This window comes from Amphimedon queenslandica, unplaced genomic scaffold, assembly GCF_000090795.2.
Source record: "Amphimedon queenslandica unplaced genomic scaffold, v1.1 AMPQUscaffold_13438, whole genome shotgun sequence".
NCBI lineage: Eukaryota > Metazoa > Porifera > Demospongiae > Haplosclerida > Niphatidae > Amphimedon > Amphimedon queenslandica.
Window position 1 is genome coordinate 79,951 of NW_003546326.1, and position 21,463 is coordinate 101,413.

General features: G+C 37.0%; 3 protein-coding genes across 3 annotated transcripts in view; all 3 read right to left on the bottom strand.

Annotated features, from left to right (window-relative positions):
- Positions 1-39: 39 nt before the first annotated feature.
- Positions 40-10,929, bottom strand: LOC100638211 (DNA repair protein XRCC1-like). The gene is made up of 18 exons (XM_003385985.2): positions 10,791-10,929; positions 10,578-10,670; positions 10,240-10,276; positions 9,967-10,110; positions 9,811-9,890; positions 9,577-9,759; positions 8,019-8,105; positions 7,914-7,971; positions 7,819-7,868; positions 7,642-7,763; positions 7,548-7,588; positions 7,408-7,483; positions 6,935-7,170; positions 6,598-6,634; positions 3,261-3,316; positions 2,936-3,068; positions 423-498; positions 40-193 (listed from the first exon to the last, which is right to left on the bottom strand). Exons 1-18 carry the CDS (start codon positions 10,839-10,841, stop codon positions 86-88), a joined length of 1,668 nt encoding a protein of 555 aa, XP_003386033.1. The 5' UTR covers positions 10,842-10,929; the 3' UTR covers positions 40-85.
- A 55-nt stretch (positions 10,930-10,984) lies between these two features.
- LOC105312479 (phosphate transporter PHO1 homolog 1-like) lies at positions 10,985-13,791 on the bottom strand. The gene has a single exon (XM_011405168.2). It carries the CDS (start codon positions 13,427-13,429, stop codon positions 11,195-11,197), a length of 2,235 nt encoding a protein of 744 aa, XP_011403470.1. The 5' UTR covers positions 13,430-13,791; the 3' UTR covers positions 10,985-11,194.
- A 475-nt stretch (positions 13,792-14,266) lies between these two features.
- LOC109581455 (uncharacterized) overlaps positions 14,267-21,463 on the bottom strand; it is an 8,970-nt gene continuing 1,773 nt past the window's right edge. The window contains exons 3-10 of the mRNA XM_019995564.1: positions 20,285-20,355; positions 18,441-18,657; positions 17,599-17,834; positions 17,373-17,457; positions 16,685-16,849; positions 16,432-16,471; positions 15,237-16,374; positions 14,267-14,731 (exon numbers count right to left, since the gene is read on the bottom strand). Coding sequence (XP_019851123.1) covers positions 14,630-14,731; positions 15,237-16,374; positions 16,432-16,471; positions 16,685-16,849; positions 17,373-17,457; positions 17,599-17,834; positions 18,441-18,657; positions 20,285-20,355 — 2,054 coding nt within the window. The 3' untranslated portion in view covers positions 14,267-14,629. The remainder of the gene's footprint in view (positions 14,732-15,236; positions 16,375-16,431; positions 16,472-16,684; positions 16,850-17,372; positions 17,458-17,598; positions 17,835-18,440; positions 18,658-20,284; positions 20,356-21,463) is intronic.

The window sequence follows — 21,463 nt, forward strand, 5'->3', positions numbered from 1 at the left end:
TGGCCGCTCTTCACATAATTTTTAATTTTTCGAAATAAATCCAGATAAAATAAAAACAACAACAAAGTAAAAAGACAAGGATACTTTAAGAATGTATAGCAAATTGTTCACAGGACACAATGGCCTGCTCTTTGTGACAGGCAAATATCCAGTCAGGGCCAACAAAGACTAACGAACTGTTTTCTGACTTAGCCTAACAATGATAAAAATAAGTCACTAAAAGCTATCACTGCAAAAGCTCTCATTTAACACTAATGCAACAAGACTGAATACATTCAAACTAGAATTAACGTAGCTACACTAATATCATTTGATACAATAAAGTGGCACACTTGCAATCAAGTGCATTATTATTATCACTGCTTTTAATAATAATAATAATAATAATAATAATAATAATAATAGTAGGATATCATATTTACCTGATCAAAATTCTCATCCCACTCACTCTGTGTGATAACATGTGTCACCTTATCACTCATGTAATTCTCGATTGTTCTAAAAACAATAAAAATAATTTTTAATAATAATAATAATAGCTCATCAATGGATGAGTGAGAAGTCACTATGCTAGGGCTATGAGAGTCCAAATGGGAACAAAATGAGAGAGAAGAGTTGAAATGAAGAGAGAGAGAGAGAGGGGGGAGGGAGGCATATGTAAGTGTACATATGCACAAATTCTTATGAACATTGGTAATCTGTAGCCAAAGCGTTACGTCTGTCTAAAATAAGCAGATCTAAAATTAGTATCACCAATAGATGCCCATAAGTTGATGCAGTGGGCCAGCTTTACTGTCAGTTACAATTAGCAATTAATAAAAATAATAGCGATAAGGTTTCGCAAGGTGGTACATTCCAAGACGACATAGTAGAATTGTCATGGATACCAGTCTAACCAAGGGGGGGACCACATCCTACTTTTGACCTCTCATTGGATTATGTTCATACATTATGATTTTGGTTGTGTCTTCCATACAGAGTGTACCCTGAGATCCCTCACTCTCTCTAACTTTCTCTCTCTTTCTTTCTCACTCTCACTCACTCACTCACTCTCTCTCTCTCTCTCTCTCTCTCTCTCTCTCTCTCTCTCTCTCTCTTGAAGTAGCTCTTCTTCTTATAGAGACAAAATTTTCTCCACAACAAATTATATACGTGACTTTTAAATGTAGCAGGACTAGCATAAACAATTACATGCAGTACAACTTCAAATTGTTAATGCTAAATTTGGAAAGAGAGAGAGAGTAAGTGAGGGCTCACACAAGAACAATAATATAATGCAAGACTGGGCTCAGATATTCAACTATGAGAAACTATTATCATTATTCAAGCTTTATTGCGTGATATGAAAAAAATCAGAACTACAATTGAAACTAAACATAGTCACCGTGGAGTACACATGACTGTTACGTACATACACAGAGAGAGAGAGAGAGAGTGTGTGTGAGAGACATGAATAATCAGCTCTCACATCATGAGAGCAATTATTTTGATAACAGAACATAATTGCAATAAAGTAGCCTAAACAGCACATCCTAATATGCAGAGGAAAGTTTAACCTGCACTTCCTGCTGAGGGCAGCAAACTCATTGATATAATACAGTGACAGGGTTCAGCTAGTGTACCTAATACTAGCTGACACATGATACCGTGGCCAAAGAATAAGCATATTGTATAGCTAAGCCACAGCTTTTATCACATGATGGACCATACATGCTACATGCTAATCCTATTACTATAATAATGCTGACTGTAAGATCATGACCATCACACTCGATAGCCTCAGGTCATATATGAGATAGGAAACCAAATACAAAATGAGATCATGGAATATGAAATAATACCATTTCCAATACAGATATCACTCATATACAATGCACACCACCCATTGTTGATAAATGGCCTCTGGAGTGAATAGTATCGTACATATTATTATTGTCACCACCACACCTGTAACTACCACACACACACACACACACACACACACACACACACACACAAACAATGCATATAGTAATGTGTTAGAGGTAAGGGGCATTAAAAGGAGTCTCCATTCACTCTTGCTTGCTGCAGGAGAGCATGAACTTTAATCAAAACAGGAAATATTAACAGTCACTATGTCTGGCTTGGGATGTTTGCTTGAGAGTAGAAAGAGAGAGAGAGAGAGGAGAGTATATACATGTACATCCAGGCTTGTTGTCAAAACATCTGCCACGGCATATTGAAGCTACATCTGTCAAGGAAACCGACAGCTGGAATTTAAAGCTAACAGGCTGCCATGCACATTTAAAAATAACTTGAAATTATTGCAAACAAGCAAACATTGTGTATCGTTTCCTCTCTCTCTCTCTCTCCCATGACTCTATTGCTCTCTATTGCTCTCTATTGCTTCTATTGTCTCAACACATTCACTTTAAACATAAGAGTTTACTCATGAATGCATACACAAGTACAAGTATAAAACATATAATAGTAAAATGAAGTAATACGAATATTAGAGAGATTTTACTCACTATATACCTCTTTCTCTATTTCCATTAATCAAATGGTTTCATTTGTAAATTGAATACATATAAAGGGTACACGCACTCTGTATGTTTCTATGTGTGTCAGGTTTTGATAATAATCAATAATAATTGCTACTATCAGCCCCAATCTGAATCTCTTCCGTGCTTAAAGCATACCTTAAACCACTTAATGTCTATACTGCATCATGATATTCATCATTTAAATATACTTTTCTTCAAACGACGAATGAAACCATTATACTACTCATTATAAAAACAAAATACACTTAATTAATTGCAACCCAATAAGAAGTGAGCATCATCAACCACTGGTATGTGCACTAATGTAGCCATGTACATGTACGTTGTATAGATTACACACTGTCTGTTAGAGTAATGATGCGATGCACTTGTTTGTCTAATGAGCTCACCCATTATATGCTCTGATGTAACGCGTTAACAGCCTCATGTCACTAGAACTGAAATCCCCATAAAGCAGAAAAACGCAATCAGAAAAGAAGTCAGCCAGGTTTAATAACGAGGCCGAGTTCTTTTTCTTTGAGCCTACAGAGAGAGAGAGAGGGGGGGGGGAGGGAAATTGAGGAAGAGATGAAGGTAGTGATAAGATAAAGTACAAGGAAATGACGGACATCCTATACATAATAAATGGAGGAAGGAAACACTATGCATAATATACAATAATGAATTGGAGGGGAAAGAGGAATAAACAATAAACACACACACACATTAACTAACTTTCAGTTGATTTATCCGTCTGAGTTTCGTTGCCTTTTCTCTCGCTGTTAACAACCCTAAAACGAAGAATTCAAATTCCAAAAATTCCACCGATTCAAACCTAAATAGCACTCACATGCAGCCACACACAAAGCCACACATCCAAACACACAAAATGTGTTCACACACACACACACACAATGTACTCATACCCATAATGTACACATACACCATTATTTTAATATAGAACTACATTCACTGCATATGCATGAGACCACACAAGATCAGAAATGCAACAAGAGTATAAGGAAACGAGAGAGAGAGAGAGTAAAGGAGAGAGACAAACACCACTCTCTCAGTTCTCAATGGATAAAAGGAGCAATATCTGTAGTTTACAAAATAACATCCAGGAAATGCTTCATGTGATTAACGTGACACTACAAAGAGAGAGAGCGAGCTAGAAATGGCATTATACCAACAACACAAACATAATGACTAATAATGATAATAATAATGATAACAATAATTATATTTATCACTATAGCGGTGTGAACGTTTTGTAATTTTATGTTTACAACTTGGCAGGTTTAAAAATGAAGCCATGCAGCATGACGCCCTTTCCTCCTTCATTCAGCCAAACATGACCAAGGATGTGAGAACAAAAAATAATTACGACACCATCAATGGATATCACAAAATACAAAATACAGCCTAACATAGCGAATGTAGTACAATAATAAAGTATATGTACTACATATAAGTAGAGTATTTATGATAAAGGCCGGTGTAGTCACACGCAGACATTAAGCCATACACAGGAGTCATGCCCCACATCCTCTTATATTCTTATCATTATATAAACAATGCTTTTGATCAGGTTATAAGTCCTAAGGATTTAATGAGCTAAAAATAAGATATATATATATATATATATACACACACACATATATGTACTATATGCTTGGCCTGTCTTCCCATTATAGTGATCACTCCAGCCTTAGGGCATGTCTTGTACATATAACTGCTTTATCCTGTATGTGCATGCCACAAATTCAAGGCTTCAATTATGAACATATAAATGCACGAGGTATTTCTGAACTTGTTAAGTTGTGACAATAGCATATTATAATTAAAGGAAAAACTGCTGAGGCAGAATCAGTGTGTGCCGTTGATAGCTAGGATAATAGGATTAGGATGTAAGGGATTTAATTTACTTTGACTTGTAATTGAACTAATTTCACTTTCACTTACATGGCTATAATCAATCAGATTAAAGAGAGTAGCCATACATAGTCAAACATGCAAGAACAAAAATACATGTACATACAAATATAAATGTAAGCTGGACTACATGGATAGCAATATATGTCTTAGCTGTACTCACAGAAAGGAAACCGATCTGACAATAATGAGTGAACTTTAACCCACCAAGTAAACATACATAGGGGGGATTACACTATAGCTTACAGCTGGTGGGAATAATAAAGAGAGAGGGAGGGCTTAACCGACTAAGGAGTAAGGAGGACAAATGAGGGAGTGGGTGACAACAAGATATACACATAAACAAAGGATCCTACACCAATGCTGGGCTGTATATAATTAGTTTTATTTATGTGATATTATAGTTGTGATGTGTTTGGTGAAAAGACAAGAGAAAAAAAGAAGGATTTGTTAAATTAACTTTTACCAAGAAGCTGCCCTAAGCTTTACTGTCTATGTTTTTATACCAGTCTATACTAAGCTAATATTATTATTATCATTATAACCATAGCAATAATAGCTAGTGTACCAATCATCATATGACATCATTAAGAGAACAATGAGGGCAGACTGCTTCAGACTATAGTGACAGACAAAAGCATACAACCGAGACACATTCTAGCCAATATAAAACGATATTAATTAATGATCTTATTAGTACAGGAAACTACCAGACTTGTCTATAGTAGCGTAGTATGGATGCTTCCCTGTCACACAAGGTGACGTCATTATCTTACCTAATGTACAATGTCTCGATTGGTGCATGTTTACATGTACTAGTGTACATTAAAAATAGACGTTTCCATAGTACTGATAATGTAAAAATGTGTACAGACAAGCACTAAAATGATAGCTGCCGTAATAATTAATGTCAGACCCTCCATCTCTTGCTTATTCTAAAGTCTTAATTCCTAGTATTGGAATTAACTCGTGAGTACTGTATGTATGCACACACACACACACACAGACACACTTCCAAGCAACTGAAATCAGTGAACCTCAGGAGTCTAAAATCTAATTATACTTGTACTACACGCTGCAATATAAAGGTAGGCCTACATACATGTATAGTGTACTGTACTGACGAGACGAAAGGAAATCGTTTATTATCTCAGACATTATGATATTAAGGACAAGTGTTTCCATGGAAAAGGAAATATTGAAATCATTTAAAAGAAGCAGACTTCCTGATAGTATGCCGATTCATATAGTAATGATAATAATAATAATAATAATAATAATAATAATAATAATAGTAATAATAATAATAGATGCATATATGTATGTACATGTGCAATAGAGAAAAGAGGAAGGGAAGGAATAAAGAGATGAAAGAACTGGCTTGTGTGTGAGAGGCAGTAAGAGAGGGAGTGAGAGGCAGAGAGAAGTAAAGAGGTTTTTGAACAAAGACTAAACTTTGTCTGGAGTGAATCTCAGCCAAGACACAACCATAACAACCAAACACTGCTCAATGGCATGCAACAACTGGTACATAGGCAATAACTCGTATAATTAATACAATTTATTATTAAAATAGGAGCTAGGCTATTGGCTGGCTGACACAAATTTTAGCAAATAAAAATATATACATGCAGTACACATCACATGTACTTTTGTTTTAAAGTATAAGGAGGCAAGAGGTATAGGGCCACCCACCAGTTTAGACGATGGGCCCACTTCATCATGTGCATAGAGAAAAGCATGACTAAAACACCTTCAAAACAAGATCACCACAAGTTAACAAACATACACAATTAGACACAACATTTCCATCCCCTTACTCTCTCTCTCTCTCTCTCCATCCCAAACCATGTATATGTACATGTACATTCTCGTGTTCATTATTCTCATGTACCTACTCCTCCACAGTCACACACACAAATATGTAGTGTATACACTAATCTTAATACATATGTAAAATAATAATATTATAGTGGAATTAGGAAATAACCAATTCCTGTTGTAGGCGTGTAAAAACTAAAAACACACAAGGATGGTTAATGAAATGCTAGGAATGTGCACCACTAGCACTCTTACTAATGACATCACACGATGTATTGATAGTATTATAATAATGACACACAAATAATTTACATACCTCTGTATCTCATCCTCAGTGTCGTAATCTTCTGACCCTGGAATAATAAACAAACAAATAAATAAATAAATAATAACAAGAATAGATAATAATTAGAGGAGAGTGTCCTACTGGCTATAGGGTCTGCTTCATCACGGCGTAGAATTGAAGAGTCACATTCCGGTTATTTTCAGTATTTTTCAGTAGTTATTCAGCAATAACTACTCAAACTCAATGAAAATACGGAAATATCCTGAATGTGACTCTTCAATTCTACGCGGTGATGAAGCAGGGGGTATAGGCACAGTAGGACACTCTCCTCTAATTATTATTTACTCTTGATAATAATAATACTTACCGGGTTGATTCATTTCCATATCTGATCCTTCATCAGTAGACCCGCCATAAGGATCTTCTTCTGTGGGCGGGGTTTGGGTGGAGCCTCCTGTATTGCTGGGCGGAGGCTTGGTAGCAACTTCTTTCTCCTTCGTTTCCTCTTCCTTCCTCTCTCGAGTGTACGATACTTTACTAAATATGTCTCTCTCTTTCTTGTCGTACTGTTTCCCCTCTGAGGGATCAGTTGAGAATCTATATCTATCATAAAAATTAATAAATAAAAGCAATAACAAGCAGGTCTATGTCAACATGTGTATTTATAATTAAACTTTCTATTTCAGAGTAATATATTCCCCTACACAAAATAGTAGGATTTTCTCTGCCTCATGTACATGCAGGTACATGTACATATACATGTACATATACATGTACATGTACATGTATATGTACATGTACATGTACATGTATATGTATGCGTAGTAATTGTGTACATACTTTGAAGCTGGCTGCCTTTTCTTCTTGTCATAAGAATCAGTGAGCCATTCCTTCTTAACAATCAACCCACCCTTTGCTACATGTACATGCAAGATAGTTTTTAAAACAAAATGATACAATAAATATATTAAATGACTTACATTTCACTGTGTTAAACTTGGGCGTGCCACTAAAAGCAGAGCTACATAAATATAAAAATAAGACTCATGTGGTAGGCATGTGACCAGAGCTCACATGAGATGAGTGCAGCGCTGCCCCCAGTCCGGCTCATACTCTGCCCCCATTTCCAGTCCCTTTTCTCTCAAATTCCCTCTCAGGGGGTTCTGGAAACCACTCAGACTGAACACGACCCCTTTCTAAAAATAATAATAAAATCAATATTATTATAATGAATCATTTCATCATTATTACCATTATTTCTTCAAATAAAATTGGGTCTGAAGCTGCTTGATCGTCTGATGCTACAGCATTGAACTAACTAATCAATGATGGGAATTTTTAGTAACCTTTTGCTTTCTTGCTAGGAAGTGGAACAGGGTCCTTATCCGCCTTGCTGGACACTCTCTAAAAATGAAAGAAAATGAAAAATTGGAGGAGAGTGTATGATGTACTTTTCTATCAGCAGAAGGTGATTTATCTGATGGTTCAGATGAGCCAGTTCCTCTATCTTTACTTAATTCAATCGATGCCTGCCTTGCCTATAAAATTGTAAGTATTAATAATATCAATCATAGAGTCTAATATTTGATATCAAAAGTTTAGCGGTAATTTCATGTCAACATAATGAATGGCTATTAGCAACAGCTGGGACTATTGGGAAGAGTAAACCAAACTTTGATAACCTTTAACCCAGTCAGGGTAATGACCAATACCAGGAAATTAAGAATATTATTATTATTATTATCATTATTATTATTATTATTTTTAAATGAAAATAAATATTACTAGGAATTAAGCAACTAATTTTGTATACCAGCCACCATGCAGTAGTAGCAGGAAAGTTATGGCCATTTTTTAAAAATATGCCAATTTCTGAAAAATACCCAAGGCTATAGCCCATGGTTTTTCCTGAAAAATGGCTACAAAATCATCCCAAATTTTTATTACATTTTCTGATACATATTGATGTACTTATGCTGTACAGAAAGTTTGAGCTGATTCTGACTTCAGTTTCTCGAGTTACAGCCATTTTTTTAAATGCTAAAATTCTGAAAAGTACCCAAGGCCTGGGGTTTTTTCCAAAAAATGGCTACAAAATCACCTCAAATTTTTATTACATTTTCTGATACATATTGATGTACTTATGCTATGTAGAAAGTTTGAGCCGATTCCGAGCTCAAATTTTTGAGTTGCAGCCATTTTTTTAAATGAGCCAAAATCTGAAAAAATCCCTGTACTATAGCCCATGGTTTTTTTCCGAAAAATGGCTCCGAAATGACCATAAATTTTTATTACATTTTCTGATACATATTGATGTCCTTATGCTATGTAGAAAGTTTGAGCCGATTCCAAGCTCAAATTTTTGAGTTGCAGCCATTTTTTTAAATGAGCCAAAACCTGAAAAAATCCCTGTACTATTATAGCCCATGGTTTTTTCCGAAAAATGGCTCCGAAATGACTATAAATTTTTATTACATTTTCTGATACATATTGATGTCCTTATGCTATGTAGAAAGTTTGAGCCGATTCCAAGCTCAAATTTTTGAGTTGCAGCCATTTTTTTAATGAGCCAAAATCTGAAAAAATCCCTGTACTATAGCCCATGGTTTTTTCCGAAAAATGGCTCCGAAATGACCATAAATTTTTATTACATTTTCTGATACATATTGATGTACTTATGCTATGTAGAAAGTTTGAGCTGATTCCGAACTCAAATTTTTGAGTTGCGGCCATTTTTTAAATGAGCCAAAATCTGAAAAAATCCCTGTACTATATATATATAGCCCATGGTTTTTTCCAAAAAATGGCTCCGAAATGACCACAAATTTTTATTACATTTTCTGATACATATTGATGTACTTATGCTATGTAGAAAGTTTGAGCTGATTCTGAGCTCAAATTTTCAAGTTACAGACATTTAAAAATAAGCCAATTTCTGAAAAAGACCATTAATTCTTACATCACATGACCATATCTCAGCTCCCATACAATGAGTAAGTTATTTGCTACCTTTGCTGCCATTGAGGTTGGCTCTTTCTTAAAGAGTAACGTTCCGCCAGCTTTTGGTTCTGACTTCAAATCAAAGATCCCAATTTTCTTAGGAGGTGTGGCCTCTTCAGTGACCCCTCCCCCATCCTTTGAAGCAGTGGGAGGAGAAAGAAACTTGACAAAAGAGATGCCATATTTCTCATTCTATGAAATAAAAATAATTATACCAACCATCTTTAGTATAATCAAACTCACCTTGTTGAAAGGCTGGGTACAAACTAGCTTGACTCTATCCCATTTCTGATCACAGACTGCTTTAGATAATTTATCTTTACCTACATATTATTAGCCAGTATGCTTTGCATTAAACTCCCTCCTCTCTCTCTTTCTCTCTCTCTCTCTTTTACTCACCAAACATACGAACTCTATTGATATTAGTCCAGGACTTGCTCTCAACCGGAGACATAAAGCTACTGGCCATTACCAAGACTTCATAATCACTTGAGCTTAGACTGTTACCAACCAGGACCTCTATAAAGGCACTGCCATTATTGCCTAAAGGAAAAAGAGAGAGAGAAATAGAAACGAAATTGGAAAGAAAGGGAAAGAGGAAGTGTATAAAGGAAGAGAGGGGGAAAGAGAGCAAAGACATTTCTAATTTAAAAATCTTAAACCATCACTGACCAATATCAACAGAATGTATAACAGATGCTTTATCAAACTATTAAAAAGAAAGAAAAAACCAACAATAACAGCAATGATCTCATGCTAGTATTATAATTAAATCATTTATGCATGCATATGTAGTACATAGCATTTTAAGCAGCTGGCAATATGTTATTGGTTCAAAGGAGTGTTCCCATGTTTACACACGGTCACAATATCTCCATAGAAACTAACCAGAGATAATCCTTAGGCATGCAAGCAAATAATGAGTCACACACATAATATCCCATTACATCACCAGACGCTAACATTAATTAGTGGTAGTACTGTAGTAGATATTATCCCTTTATAATTACCTCTATCACCACTACTGCCTGCTTCTCCCCGGCTGAGTCACACTGCCATTTACGATACGTTTCTTGTCCTAATAAATTGTCGGCTGGATGATTCTAGTTTTTAAAAAAGGAGTAGAGTACATGTTATCATAGAGCCACGCCCACAACCCATTTGGAGAGGAATGAAATTCAACAAGATGCTATTGACAATTTGCATAAGAATCAATAACTGACCGGGTCTTCACTACTGACGGAACAAACATGCTTTAGCTTTATCTCTGGCATCTTTTCTTTGATAAAATAATACACCTCTTCTTTTAGATTTTATATTCAAAAATTCAAAATTAAGACCACATGTGTGGGCCCATACAATTAGCTGAGCCACGCCTTTATAATAACTATTTTAAGCAAAAATAGATTTTCTATAATTATTATGTTACCATAATTGGAAACTGTTTAATAATTATTATTAATTTTGTGCAATAAATAAAATATCAATATGTAATGAATGGAGTATGTTTTTGGTTTATTATAGTCCAGAAAGAGAGAGGAAAAGGAGACTTAGAGAGAGGAGGGAGGAAAAAAGAGAGAGGAAGATAATAATAATTATTAAATAACATTTTCTCCTATGATAAGCTTCAGTACATGTGTCGCCTTCTCGAGAGTATATCCTCATACTCGATACGGAAAAAATTCCACACCCATCGCCTGAGCAGCTCCGCAATAATTAGAGCAAAATAAATGACGTCAGAATCATTATGGTAGACAATGGCTAGGGTCAGTTTGATAGCACAAGCGAAACGAATGACGAAATCGAAAATGATGGCAAAGACGTAGACAAACTTTGGATAGTAGAGTGTAGGACGGAGTAGCGTCCCTTTTGATATGCAGAGGAGGCCCCAGTCCATCCTGATGTCCCAGTAAAAGGTGTAGAGAGAGTGAATGACGGATGATATGCACCACAATATGATAATCCAACCGACTTGGCTAAAAGTAAGACTGTTCCAGCTCCGAGACTTGACTTCGATACTGAAAATAAAAGCAAAGATGACAACGGGAAAAGTAGTAAAGTATTTCCCTGCGTTAATAAGATGGGCGACCTTACGGGTCTTCTGGTAACAGCGTATAGTTTGCCAGAACCTCCAAAGTGCCGGCAGACACGATATGATTGCTCTTATGCCAATAGGACTCATAGTGCAGGATTTCAATTTAAGCTCATCAGTCCAGGAGATTGATAGGCTACTGTAACAGATGAAGTACTGCACATCCAGTAAGAGTGGCACCATGCTGTTTAGCTGATCAGCTAACCAAAAGTCGCCAAATTTAACAACTGGTAGAGGAGCCATCATGATCCTCACGAAAACGAAGATAAGAGAGAGACGACCACTGCGATATAAAACCTTGAAAGGATTAATGAGAAAAAGAAGGAGAGTGAGCCACATGAGAGTAGCAACGACTTTGTCGATTATGTATAAATAACTATCATCATTTGTGATGAAACAGACAGAAGAGAGGAGAGAGAAAAGAATAGTAAAAATACCCGCTATGTTAAATATCAGGCGAGGAGTAGGAATTGCATCAAGAGGAAAGTCAAAAATCCTAACATAATCAATGTTATGCCTTGACCAGGCTAGTATGTTGAATCCAATGAGGAATAGGAACAGATTTATAATCAATGGACTTCTGATAAGTCTGAGTACAACAACCCACCTCTGATTGGGGTAATAACCTCCCAAAAAGGACATTATTCCAATAGTTGATAGTAAAAGAATGAGAGTAAGGAAACCGGTACAGCCAAGGCTCTCTTTCTTGGCCTGGTTCAGTGCTGACGTTATCTTGACACTGTTGCGTTCTTTCTCGTAAAAATCATCCAGTTCCTTGTCGATCTTCTTCAAAGAATCCTTCAGTTGCTTTTGAAGCGAGTTCCTTCTCTCAAGGTGACGTGAGAGCGTTGAACGACCCAAGTTTCCATTAGAACGCTCATCATACATGCCTACCATCTCATCAAGTTGTTTGACGGTGGTGTTCAAGCTATTCACTAAAGACTCTACGACTTCTTTCATCCGAGACAAAAAACCTTTAGGCGTGGTTAAGTGATCATCTTCGATTCCAGAGTCTCCGCCTATGGAAGTCGTGTCGGATGGCAGCGAGTTACTGCTTCCTGATTTGAGGCTTGATTTATCTTCAGGATCCTCGCCAGTATTGATACTTGATATAGGAACTAAACTCTCGTGGACATTCATACTCAATCTGTGCTGCTGTTGGATCAGATCATCATTTACTTGTTTGAGGTGAGTCTCTATGTAATCCAGGAGTCCAATGAGCTGCCTCTCGCATTCAAATACTAGTGCCTCACTGTCAAACACTGGAGATGGTGAATCTATGAGTGAATCGTGATGACAGTGCCTTCTTAATGAAGGAGGGACTTCTAGCTTTGTCTCTTTTGGCGATAAAAGTGGCTTGGCCTCCTCTTCTTCTTTGAGCAAAGAAGCTCCTGCCGAGCAACTTGAAGAATGCTTGAATTGCAAAGTTTGAGGGCGAAGAGGTGTTGCTTCCTCAGGAAGTCCCGCCTCTTTCTTCCTTTGCACTGCCTCCTCTGATGGGCGACTATAAAAGGGGCGAGCAAACTCTCGAGAACCCTTTGTTGCTGGTTCTTCGCAAACGGGAGTAGGTGTTGTAGATGAGGGCAAGGTAGGAGGAAGGCTGGAAGATAAGAGCCTCTGAAGATAGCCTTGGTCCAGAGAATAGCGCGGTAGGTAGCTTCCGTAAGATACCCGTCTAGCGTGCGTCCTTTGGAATGAGAGCAACGGACTGCCTTCCCTGGTTCCTTGTTCGTCCTCCGGCCAGTTAATTGAGACCAATATGTCTCCCATATGGTGTAGCTAGAGATATTTTCAACAAGTCTTGGCTTGTTTTTTTGTATACCCTAGCGTCGAAGTTAAAACGAAAGACTTCGCCTTTGCCGATCTAGATAGTTTACTAACTCAATATAAAAGAGCCATTGTCGCAATAAGTAGCAGATAGCACTGTTGATTCTTTGGCTGGTAGCCTGTTCCACGTCCTTCGCTTGATTTGAATGCCTTGTTGAAAATCTTTCGATGGGGGTGTGTTGTGGTATGGTATTGTACTACCTGACGTATTGAGGCGTGAAAGTATTATACTGTGTACAATGTACATATAAACCACAGCCCATGTGATCTCCATGTACTGGAAACGTGCAGTAAAATCTAGGAATTGCAATTCCTTCTTGTGTTAATTAACCAACACTCTGACATCATATCCCATATCCTCTAGCTCTATACAGTCTACAGTTCTTACTGACAGCAGTGTTGTCTATGGTAATCCATTCTTCTTTAATTGTCTAGCACAATGAATTACATAACAACTACCCATACTAAGGACTAAATGTCATTACTATTGTCATGAATACTGACAAGTTTTATTATGCCAAACGCCTCAAGTTGACCATAAAGTGGTACCAAGTTTAGGATATAGTACTCGTATCACTCCAATTTCTGCAAATTTGCTATAGTGTAATGCACTATTGTCACTATCATGAATTATATTAAATCTCAATTAGACAATATCACTGCCATCTAGTAAGACAATTATGTATACTTGCTGTGGTAAGCTTTAGGTGCTTTTACTTCATGACGTTACATTGTGGATTTTTTTAACATAATAATCCTAGTAGCAAAACAACAATAATAAATATTTCCTGGTTCATAATGAAATGATAAACAAAACAACAGAAACTAAACATTCAAAGCACACGCATAAATAAACCGAACAAGCAAACAAAATTACAAAAAGCAATGAGAAAAAGAGAATAAAATAATAAAGAGCAGCAGAAGTGTGTATGCATGTGTGTAAAATATAACTTAAAATCAAGATGATGTTAAAACATGATCTTCTTGAGTAAAAGTTAATTAAAACACTAAGAGTGAGAGACTGTTACTATAAAGTACACAACACAGAGAGGAGATACAGTAGTGGAGTGGGTCAGTAATGATGATAATAATAATAATAATAATTAATAATAATAATTCATCCTTTACACTCATTGTTTGTGATCACTGGCTTGGAGGTGAAGTGGTTCTGGTATCAGAATTTGAGCTGGACTTGATGCTAGTGGGTGATAAGTAAGGGGCTGAGCTCTCTGGAGATCTGTGAGGCTGGAAGATAAACAGAGAGAAAAAGGAGAGTCATGTAAATTAAGTTGCATGATTTCATGATTTCCTTACTCACACACACTACTACAAAATCTAAACCCACAAAGCCACACAGAGTGTAAAGAATTGCTGCCAAGAACATGCAGGAAGCATGCACATGCGCATTCTCATTTCTCACAAATACATGTAACAGACCACGCAGAACATTAGAGGTTTCAAGACATTCAATATTACCAAAATTTTGGAGAGTTAAATTTGGCGAATGGCTAAATTTTAGTGATTGGCGAATTAGCGGTCACATGCCATTGAGTATGTATATGTTACTATGTAACTTTTAGAAACAATAGTTTTTTAACAGAGCACTCACAGGTTGATATTTTTCATTATAATGATGAATTTTAAAATCCGCCATAAGGTACCTTTTGTCAATTATGGTCACATATAATGGCTCAAATTTGCCAAATTTAATTTCCTCCAAAATTTCCCACTATACAGTATATGGACTTACCTCTACATTTTGATGAGACTTTGAGCCAGACCTAGGTATGCTGCCGTTCGTCTGACTATTCCCTCTTCCTCTGTAAGACGGTGAGACATTGGTCCCTCTCATGTGACCGTGAGATGGACCCACGGCTCCTCTAGCTGGTGACGTGCTCTGACTGTCGGTAGAAAATGAAGAGATACTCTCAGAGAGTGAAGAGTGGCCAGGACTCATCTTTTCCTTATGTCCTCCTCCTCCAATTACTCCTATATTATAAGGACTGACTGCAGTAGGTATATCAGAATAACTATTATACTGCTCTGACTGTATCGGAGACCCCTGGTTGTCATATGGAGCAGGAGGAGGTTTTTCAGTCGGCGAGTCGTCAGGGATCTCGGAATAGTCTGCATCCGGAGGAGAGGCCCTTATCCCCTGCCCAAGGTTAGTGGTTGATCTGTGAGGAGGGACAGGAGGGGCACTCTCAAACTGGAACATGTCCATGTTACCCTGAGAGAAAGGGGAGGTTGGCCCGTGGTGAGGGTGAGAGGAGGAGATAGGGTAAAACTGTCCGGTGGAGTGATTAGTGGTGAGTGGACGACGTGTGCCGGGGAGAGTGTGATGGTGACCGGGAGGAGACACGGAATGATGGCCGCTCTCAGACTCGTTGGGTACTTCGTAAGGATTCGGGTTAGTAGGTGAGACCGGGGATCGGTTTGAGAGGAACCGCTGAGCGTGATGATGAGTGTGGCCCTGTGAGAGACCTTGACTCTGTCCTGGGTTACTGCTCTCGGCAAAAACAGAGGTAGGTGTGACCGAGCTCATATCAGAGAGAGGCTGAGAGAGGGTCGGGTAGTGAGGGCTTGTGGCTGAGTTGGCCCGCATCCGAGTGTCCATCCCCATAACCGGACCGGGGTCTCCTACATGTAAATCAATAGGATGATGATGTGAATGGTGAGAGAACTGGTGATGGAGGTGGGAGTGCTGCTGCTGGTGAGGGTAGCTTCCAGGCGGGTATTCGGAGAAGGCGTGGTCAAAAGGAGGAGAATAGTCTTTGATAAGACGAGCATTGACGCTCATGGCGCTGGGAGTGGGCGTGTGAGGGTTCGGTGGGAGGGGCCTGTTTTGATTCGAGAGTCTAGCAGAGTCGAAACGAGCGGGCATCCTACTGTTGTAAGAAGGAGAAGTAGTTAATATAATAAGAATAGTATTGTAGAGTGCTTACCTGTTCATCACAGTCCCGTCTTCAATATTCTTATTGATATCTGTAAATAAGGAAAAAAATAATTATTATCAAGAAATAATACATGTATAAAAATTGTAAATAATAATAATAATAATAATAATAATAATAATAATAAAATAATAATAATAATAATAAAATAATAATAATTATAATACATGTATATTTTAAAATGTATCACTAATTTAATTATACATGTAGCTCCAAAATTAAAATATCTGAGCTATTATGTTACCTCGAACGTAGGACACATTCCTCTTGTTTCTTCCAAGACAGAGTTTAATGCAGAGGATGATGGCAGCTATGAATATTGCCAGTCCAATGACTGAGGGTATTATTATGACATAGAACTGCCATGTTCTAGTAGTCGGCTGGACCGTTGGAGTCACTGTAGGGGAAGCTAAGGGGAGACAATATATGAAAATCTTGTATATCAAGTTTGAGCAGATTATGATCAAATTTGGATTTTTTATGAATTTTTAAAGTTCCTCAAAAATTGGGCCAAAGTCCTTGTACTATAGTACAGGGTCACTGGCTAAATTTCGCCAAAAATGGCTAGAAGAGAATTCTGCATTTTTATAATTTTTTCTGATACATATACATGTTCTTATGTTGTATATCAAGTTTGAGCAGATTCTGATCAAATTTGGATTTTTAAAGAATTTTTAAAGTTGCTCAAAAATCGGGCCAAAGTCCCTGTACTATAGTACAGGGTTGTTGGCCAAATTTCACCAAAAATGGCTAGGAGAGAATTTTGCATTTTTATAATATTTTCTGATACATATACATGTACTTATGTTGTATATCAAGTTTGAGGAGATTCTGATTGAAGCTAGTTGGATTTTTTTACAAATTTTTAAAGTTGCTAAAAAATCAGGCCAAATAATCTCAGTGAGTGTATGTGTGTGTGTGTGTCGTCTTACTGATAAAAACACGATAAGGATTACTGGGATATCCTAAACCACCTGAAGAAGATGCATAAACATAAACTAAGTATTCGTGTTCAACCTAAAAAAATAAAGAAATAATAAAAATGATTTAAAATGATCTCATGCATCAAATCAAATCTGATGTATATATATATATATACACATTAATGACTGCATCTACATGTATGTGCAATATCCTTCATCCTATCTCTTTCCTTACAGTTAAAGACGTGACTGTGATATCATAAACATCTCTAGCAGCACTTCGAGGGATGAAGTATCTCCCTCTGTTATTAGTAGTCACATCAGTCGTTACGTCAAACATGTCAACAATGTAAGTATTGTTGATGCCATTCCAGGAGCTATCATTGATTCCGCTCCAGTACAGCTTTATCTGAGTATAGTCCTCATTGTACGGTGAAGTATGGTTTATTACCATTGGAATACCATCTGGAGCTACATGTAAAAAGGAGAGGAGAGAAAGAGATTATTTTTGGATATTATTATATAATTATTTATTTGTTGTAGTAGAAAATAAAAGAAATGCCTACGCTCAAACATCAAAAAGATGCTACCATGGAGACATAGCAACAGAGATAGAATCTCTTGGCAATGGATGTGTGTCAAGTGACTGGGAATGTGTTTCATCATAAAAAAGAAAGAGAGAGAAAATGTGTACACGTATGTGAGTGTAAGTGTATGGGTAGGGCTGGAAGTCATGTTTTATTCATGTCACATCATAATCTGGTCTTAATTAGACCTCACTCAATGCATTTTAGGCATACATTTTAGTCTGGCTCATCTTTAAAAGATTTTTTATAATGCACAATTGCTTTTACATAATTATATACTATATATATATATATACATGTATCCTACTAATAATTATATACACTGCTAGTAGTCAGGCAGTCAAGCAGCTTAAGGAGGTGGTAATGTTCATAATTGCATTGAAATTTCTGACATTCTTGGCATCAATTAAACCGAGAAGCTGTCAACGAGTGACAACTGATTATTAATTAAGAGAAATAGGAAAAGAGAAAGAGAGAGGAGATATATTACGTCTTGAAATTGTGCACCGACTAACAGGCTGAACAGCTAGACTGAACCTGTCTTCAAGCCTGCTCCTCACTGAGAAATAGTATTCAGTAAAGCCAGGGAGTCTATCAGTGTCTGCTGTTGTATTTTCAAGAGTTACATTAATGTAGCTATAGGAGGAGGTTGATGGCCTCCAATACAGAACTTGATAACCAATCACACTGGTTATATTGGATGGAGGCTATAAAAGTAGAAGAAGGTAGATCATAATCTGACTATAAGAAACATTTATTTTAGATAGTGTACACACATACAAGCCAAATTAATTTATTAATCAAAATTAATGTAGCACAGAGCCATGGAGGGCACACACGCATGCATAGACATCAAAGACATTAACAAAACATTTTGATTAGAACAAAATATACTACAAGTTTACTTCAAAACAAGTCACAACATCGCCATAGAGAGTGATCAAACAAAAAGAAAAAGTAACACCCCACACAAACACTCACACACACACACAGTATCCTATTTACAGACTGTAAATGTACATGTACATGTACATACATGTACATGTACATGTATATGTGTGTGTGTGTGTGTGTGCAATACATTGGTACGTGTATACACATTGACTGGAGTATTAATGGTAATGCTTAAAAAGGACAAAGAATGAGCACAAAAGATGAAACGTGTCCTTTACACTCAATAAAAAAAGATGCCTATATCCACAAGTCATGCACGCACTAGTAATATCCTTCTTGTACTCTACAAATCGAATTAGGCCAGACTAAAAAGGTGAGCAGTCCCACCACACAATACCACAATAGTAACTCCTTCAGACTAGGTGGTGGTGCATGGACATACCTGTCACTCACTCTAGCAGTGATGGAACACACTACCTCAATCACACACTACATGACTAATGAGTAACCAAGTAATCATGTTTATAAAAATACACTTTCTAATGATAACACAAGGAAATCTCAAATACATGTATACACGTACATGTAGTGGTTTACTGTTAGTAATTAGGATTCATTAGTAAGAAGGAGAAATAGGCCTGGCCAATGAATGGATATGTTTGTATATAAAGCTAATAAGTGAGCTAATTAGAAAGTTATGTATAAATATTAACAAATAAGGGCAAGATATAATTAACTAAGCTAGATGAATAGTCTTTAATCAGAAAATACATGCAGGCAGTAGGATTGATGTGAGCTCACGGCTCAGTGACACTAATCATCATTAAATCACCTTTAAATGATGATTGTTGGACAATGTGGTCAAAAGGAAGGAGGAAGGATGAGAGACATAGAAATATGTGCAGCTCAATACTACGTATTGTCCCAACTTTCTTTCAAGTGTTTTGTTACATGCACGGTATTCTCCATTGCTTATTTAGTAACGCTCACTCCATTAGAAAGTATTAATAAGTACATGGGATTCCTGCACACCTAATGCCTTTTCTTAGTAGAGGATAAATTGAAGCAAATAAGTAAGCAGGCAAATGCCTTTTCTGAGAAATGTAATGACACTTAGCTAATGTAACAAGCAGTAGATTCACTGACACAACAACAATCAAAACATCATACACACGTATACATGTACATGGACTCTCGCTACATGCATTATAAAAACAAAATTTGACAATTGTTCTCTCTTTCCTTCCCTCCCTCTCTCTCCCTCCCTCACTCTCTCCCTCCCTCTTACTCTCTCTCTTTCTTCCTCTCCCTCTCTCTTGATTACTGGTAATACATACATTACATGTCTGAGCATTAATTAACTAGATTAGGAAAGTTCATAAATGTACAAATGAACACAAACGCGCGGACATAAAAGCTATCATCTATCAATAAACTCACATCCCACCGAAGCATCATAACACCAGGAAGGGTCTGACTCTCCGTAGCATTGAAATTCTGAGGATGATAACCTACATGTATATATAAGATAAAAATAATGTTACGCTAACGTATGGTAGAGATGTACATGTACATGTATGCATGAGTGCAAGTGAACAGTGTATTATAGACATAATAGGAGGGATTGGGGGAGGTGAGAGTGATAACAGCAGCTGTGGTGGACACCAGTCCATCTGTCAGTCTCCACAAACAGAGGGACTAGATCACAAAGAGGCTGTTTACTAATAACAAACTCAAAGGAGGGAAGACATGCCATTAGGCCTGCAATCATTGAGTGAGCACAGAGCATAGTGGCGATGCTAGGGGTACAGTTAGTGAGCATTCAAAGTAAAAGAGTACAAAAGTGTCAGGAATTCTTTTATATTGAGTACGTGCGAGTGATTGCATAGCAGGGGCTGCCTTGTGTGACCACAAAATACAAAGATGGCAACAAATTGTAGTCTTTGGCTAATTATAGACACAAAAAAGAAAGGGATAGAAAGAGAGAAAAAGAAATATTATTTAAAAAGAGAGAGAGAGGGAGTGCGAAGCAGACATAGATACAATACAATAACAGAAACACATTCTCTAGTCAAGGAAGCTTTTAGAAAGTTTAAACACGAACACTGGGACATATGTGTTTGAAATTCATGGAATTCATGGACTTAAAAGCAAAATGTAATTTTCCTGACTCCTATTAGTCTACTAAACTGTCTGCCTCACCCTCTCTTGTCATAACCAACACATACTCACACTGTTATACCCATTCTCCCCCTCTATAATGCACACGCATTATTATTATTATAAAACATAATTATACTGCAAATGAAATACAATAATGATTATGATAGACGGAACAAATTAAGAGCAATAGAAAGGGAAAGAGAGGCTGCTATATACGTGTGTGTGTGCTAAGGTTTTCAAAACAAAGGTGCAGATAACAAACGATAATGAGCAACAAGATAACAATTATAAACATAACCTCATACACATACACACACACCTTCACTCTACATCCTTCAATCGTCCTAATAAGTATCAATTACAATACTATGTTTTCAGAAACCAACACATTCAAAGAGTCCCCAGTGACATAAAGTGAATGTGAGTGATGCGAATGAGAGATAAAGATGGGAACTA

Excerpts from the sequence above, each read along its gene's own strand:
- LOC100638211 (XM_003385985.2), bottom strand. The coding sequence starts at position 10,841 with ATGCCAGAGATAAAGCTAAAGCATGTTTGTTCCGTCAGTAGTGAAGAC. Across the intron at positions 7,764-7,818 it reads TTTTATTTGAAGAAATAATG|AAAGGGGTCGTGTTCAGTCT; the intron begins GTAATAATGATG and ends TATTATTTTTAG. Across the intron at positions 194-422 it reads GGGATGAGAATTTTGATCAG|GCTAAGTCAGAAAACAGTTC; the intron begins GTAAATATGATA and ends TATCATTGTTAG.
- LOC105312479 (XM_011405168.2), bottom strand. The coding sequence starts at position 13,429 with ATGGGAGACATATTGGTCTCAATTAACTGGCCGGAGGACGAACAAGGA.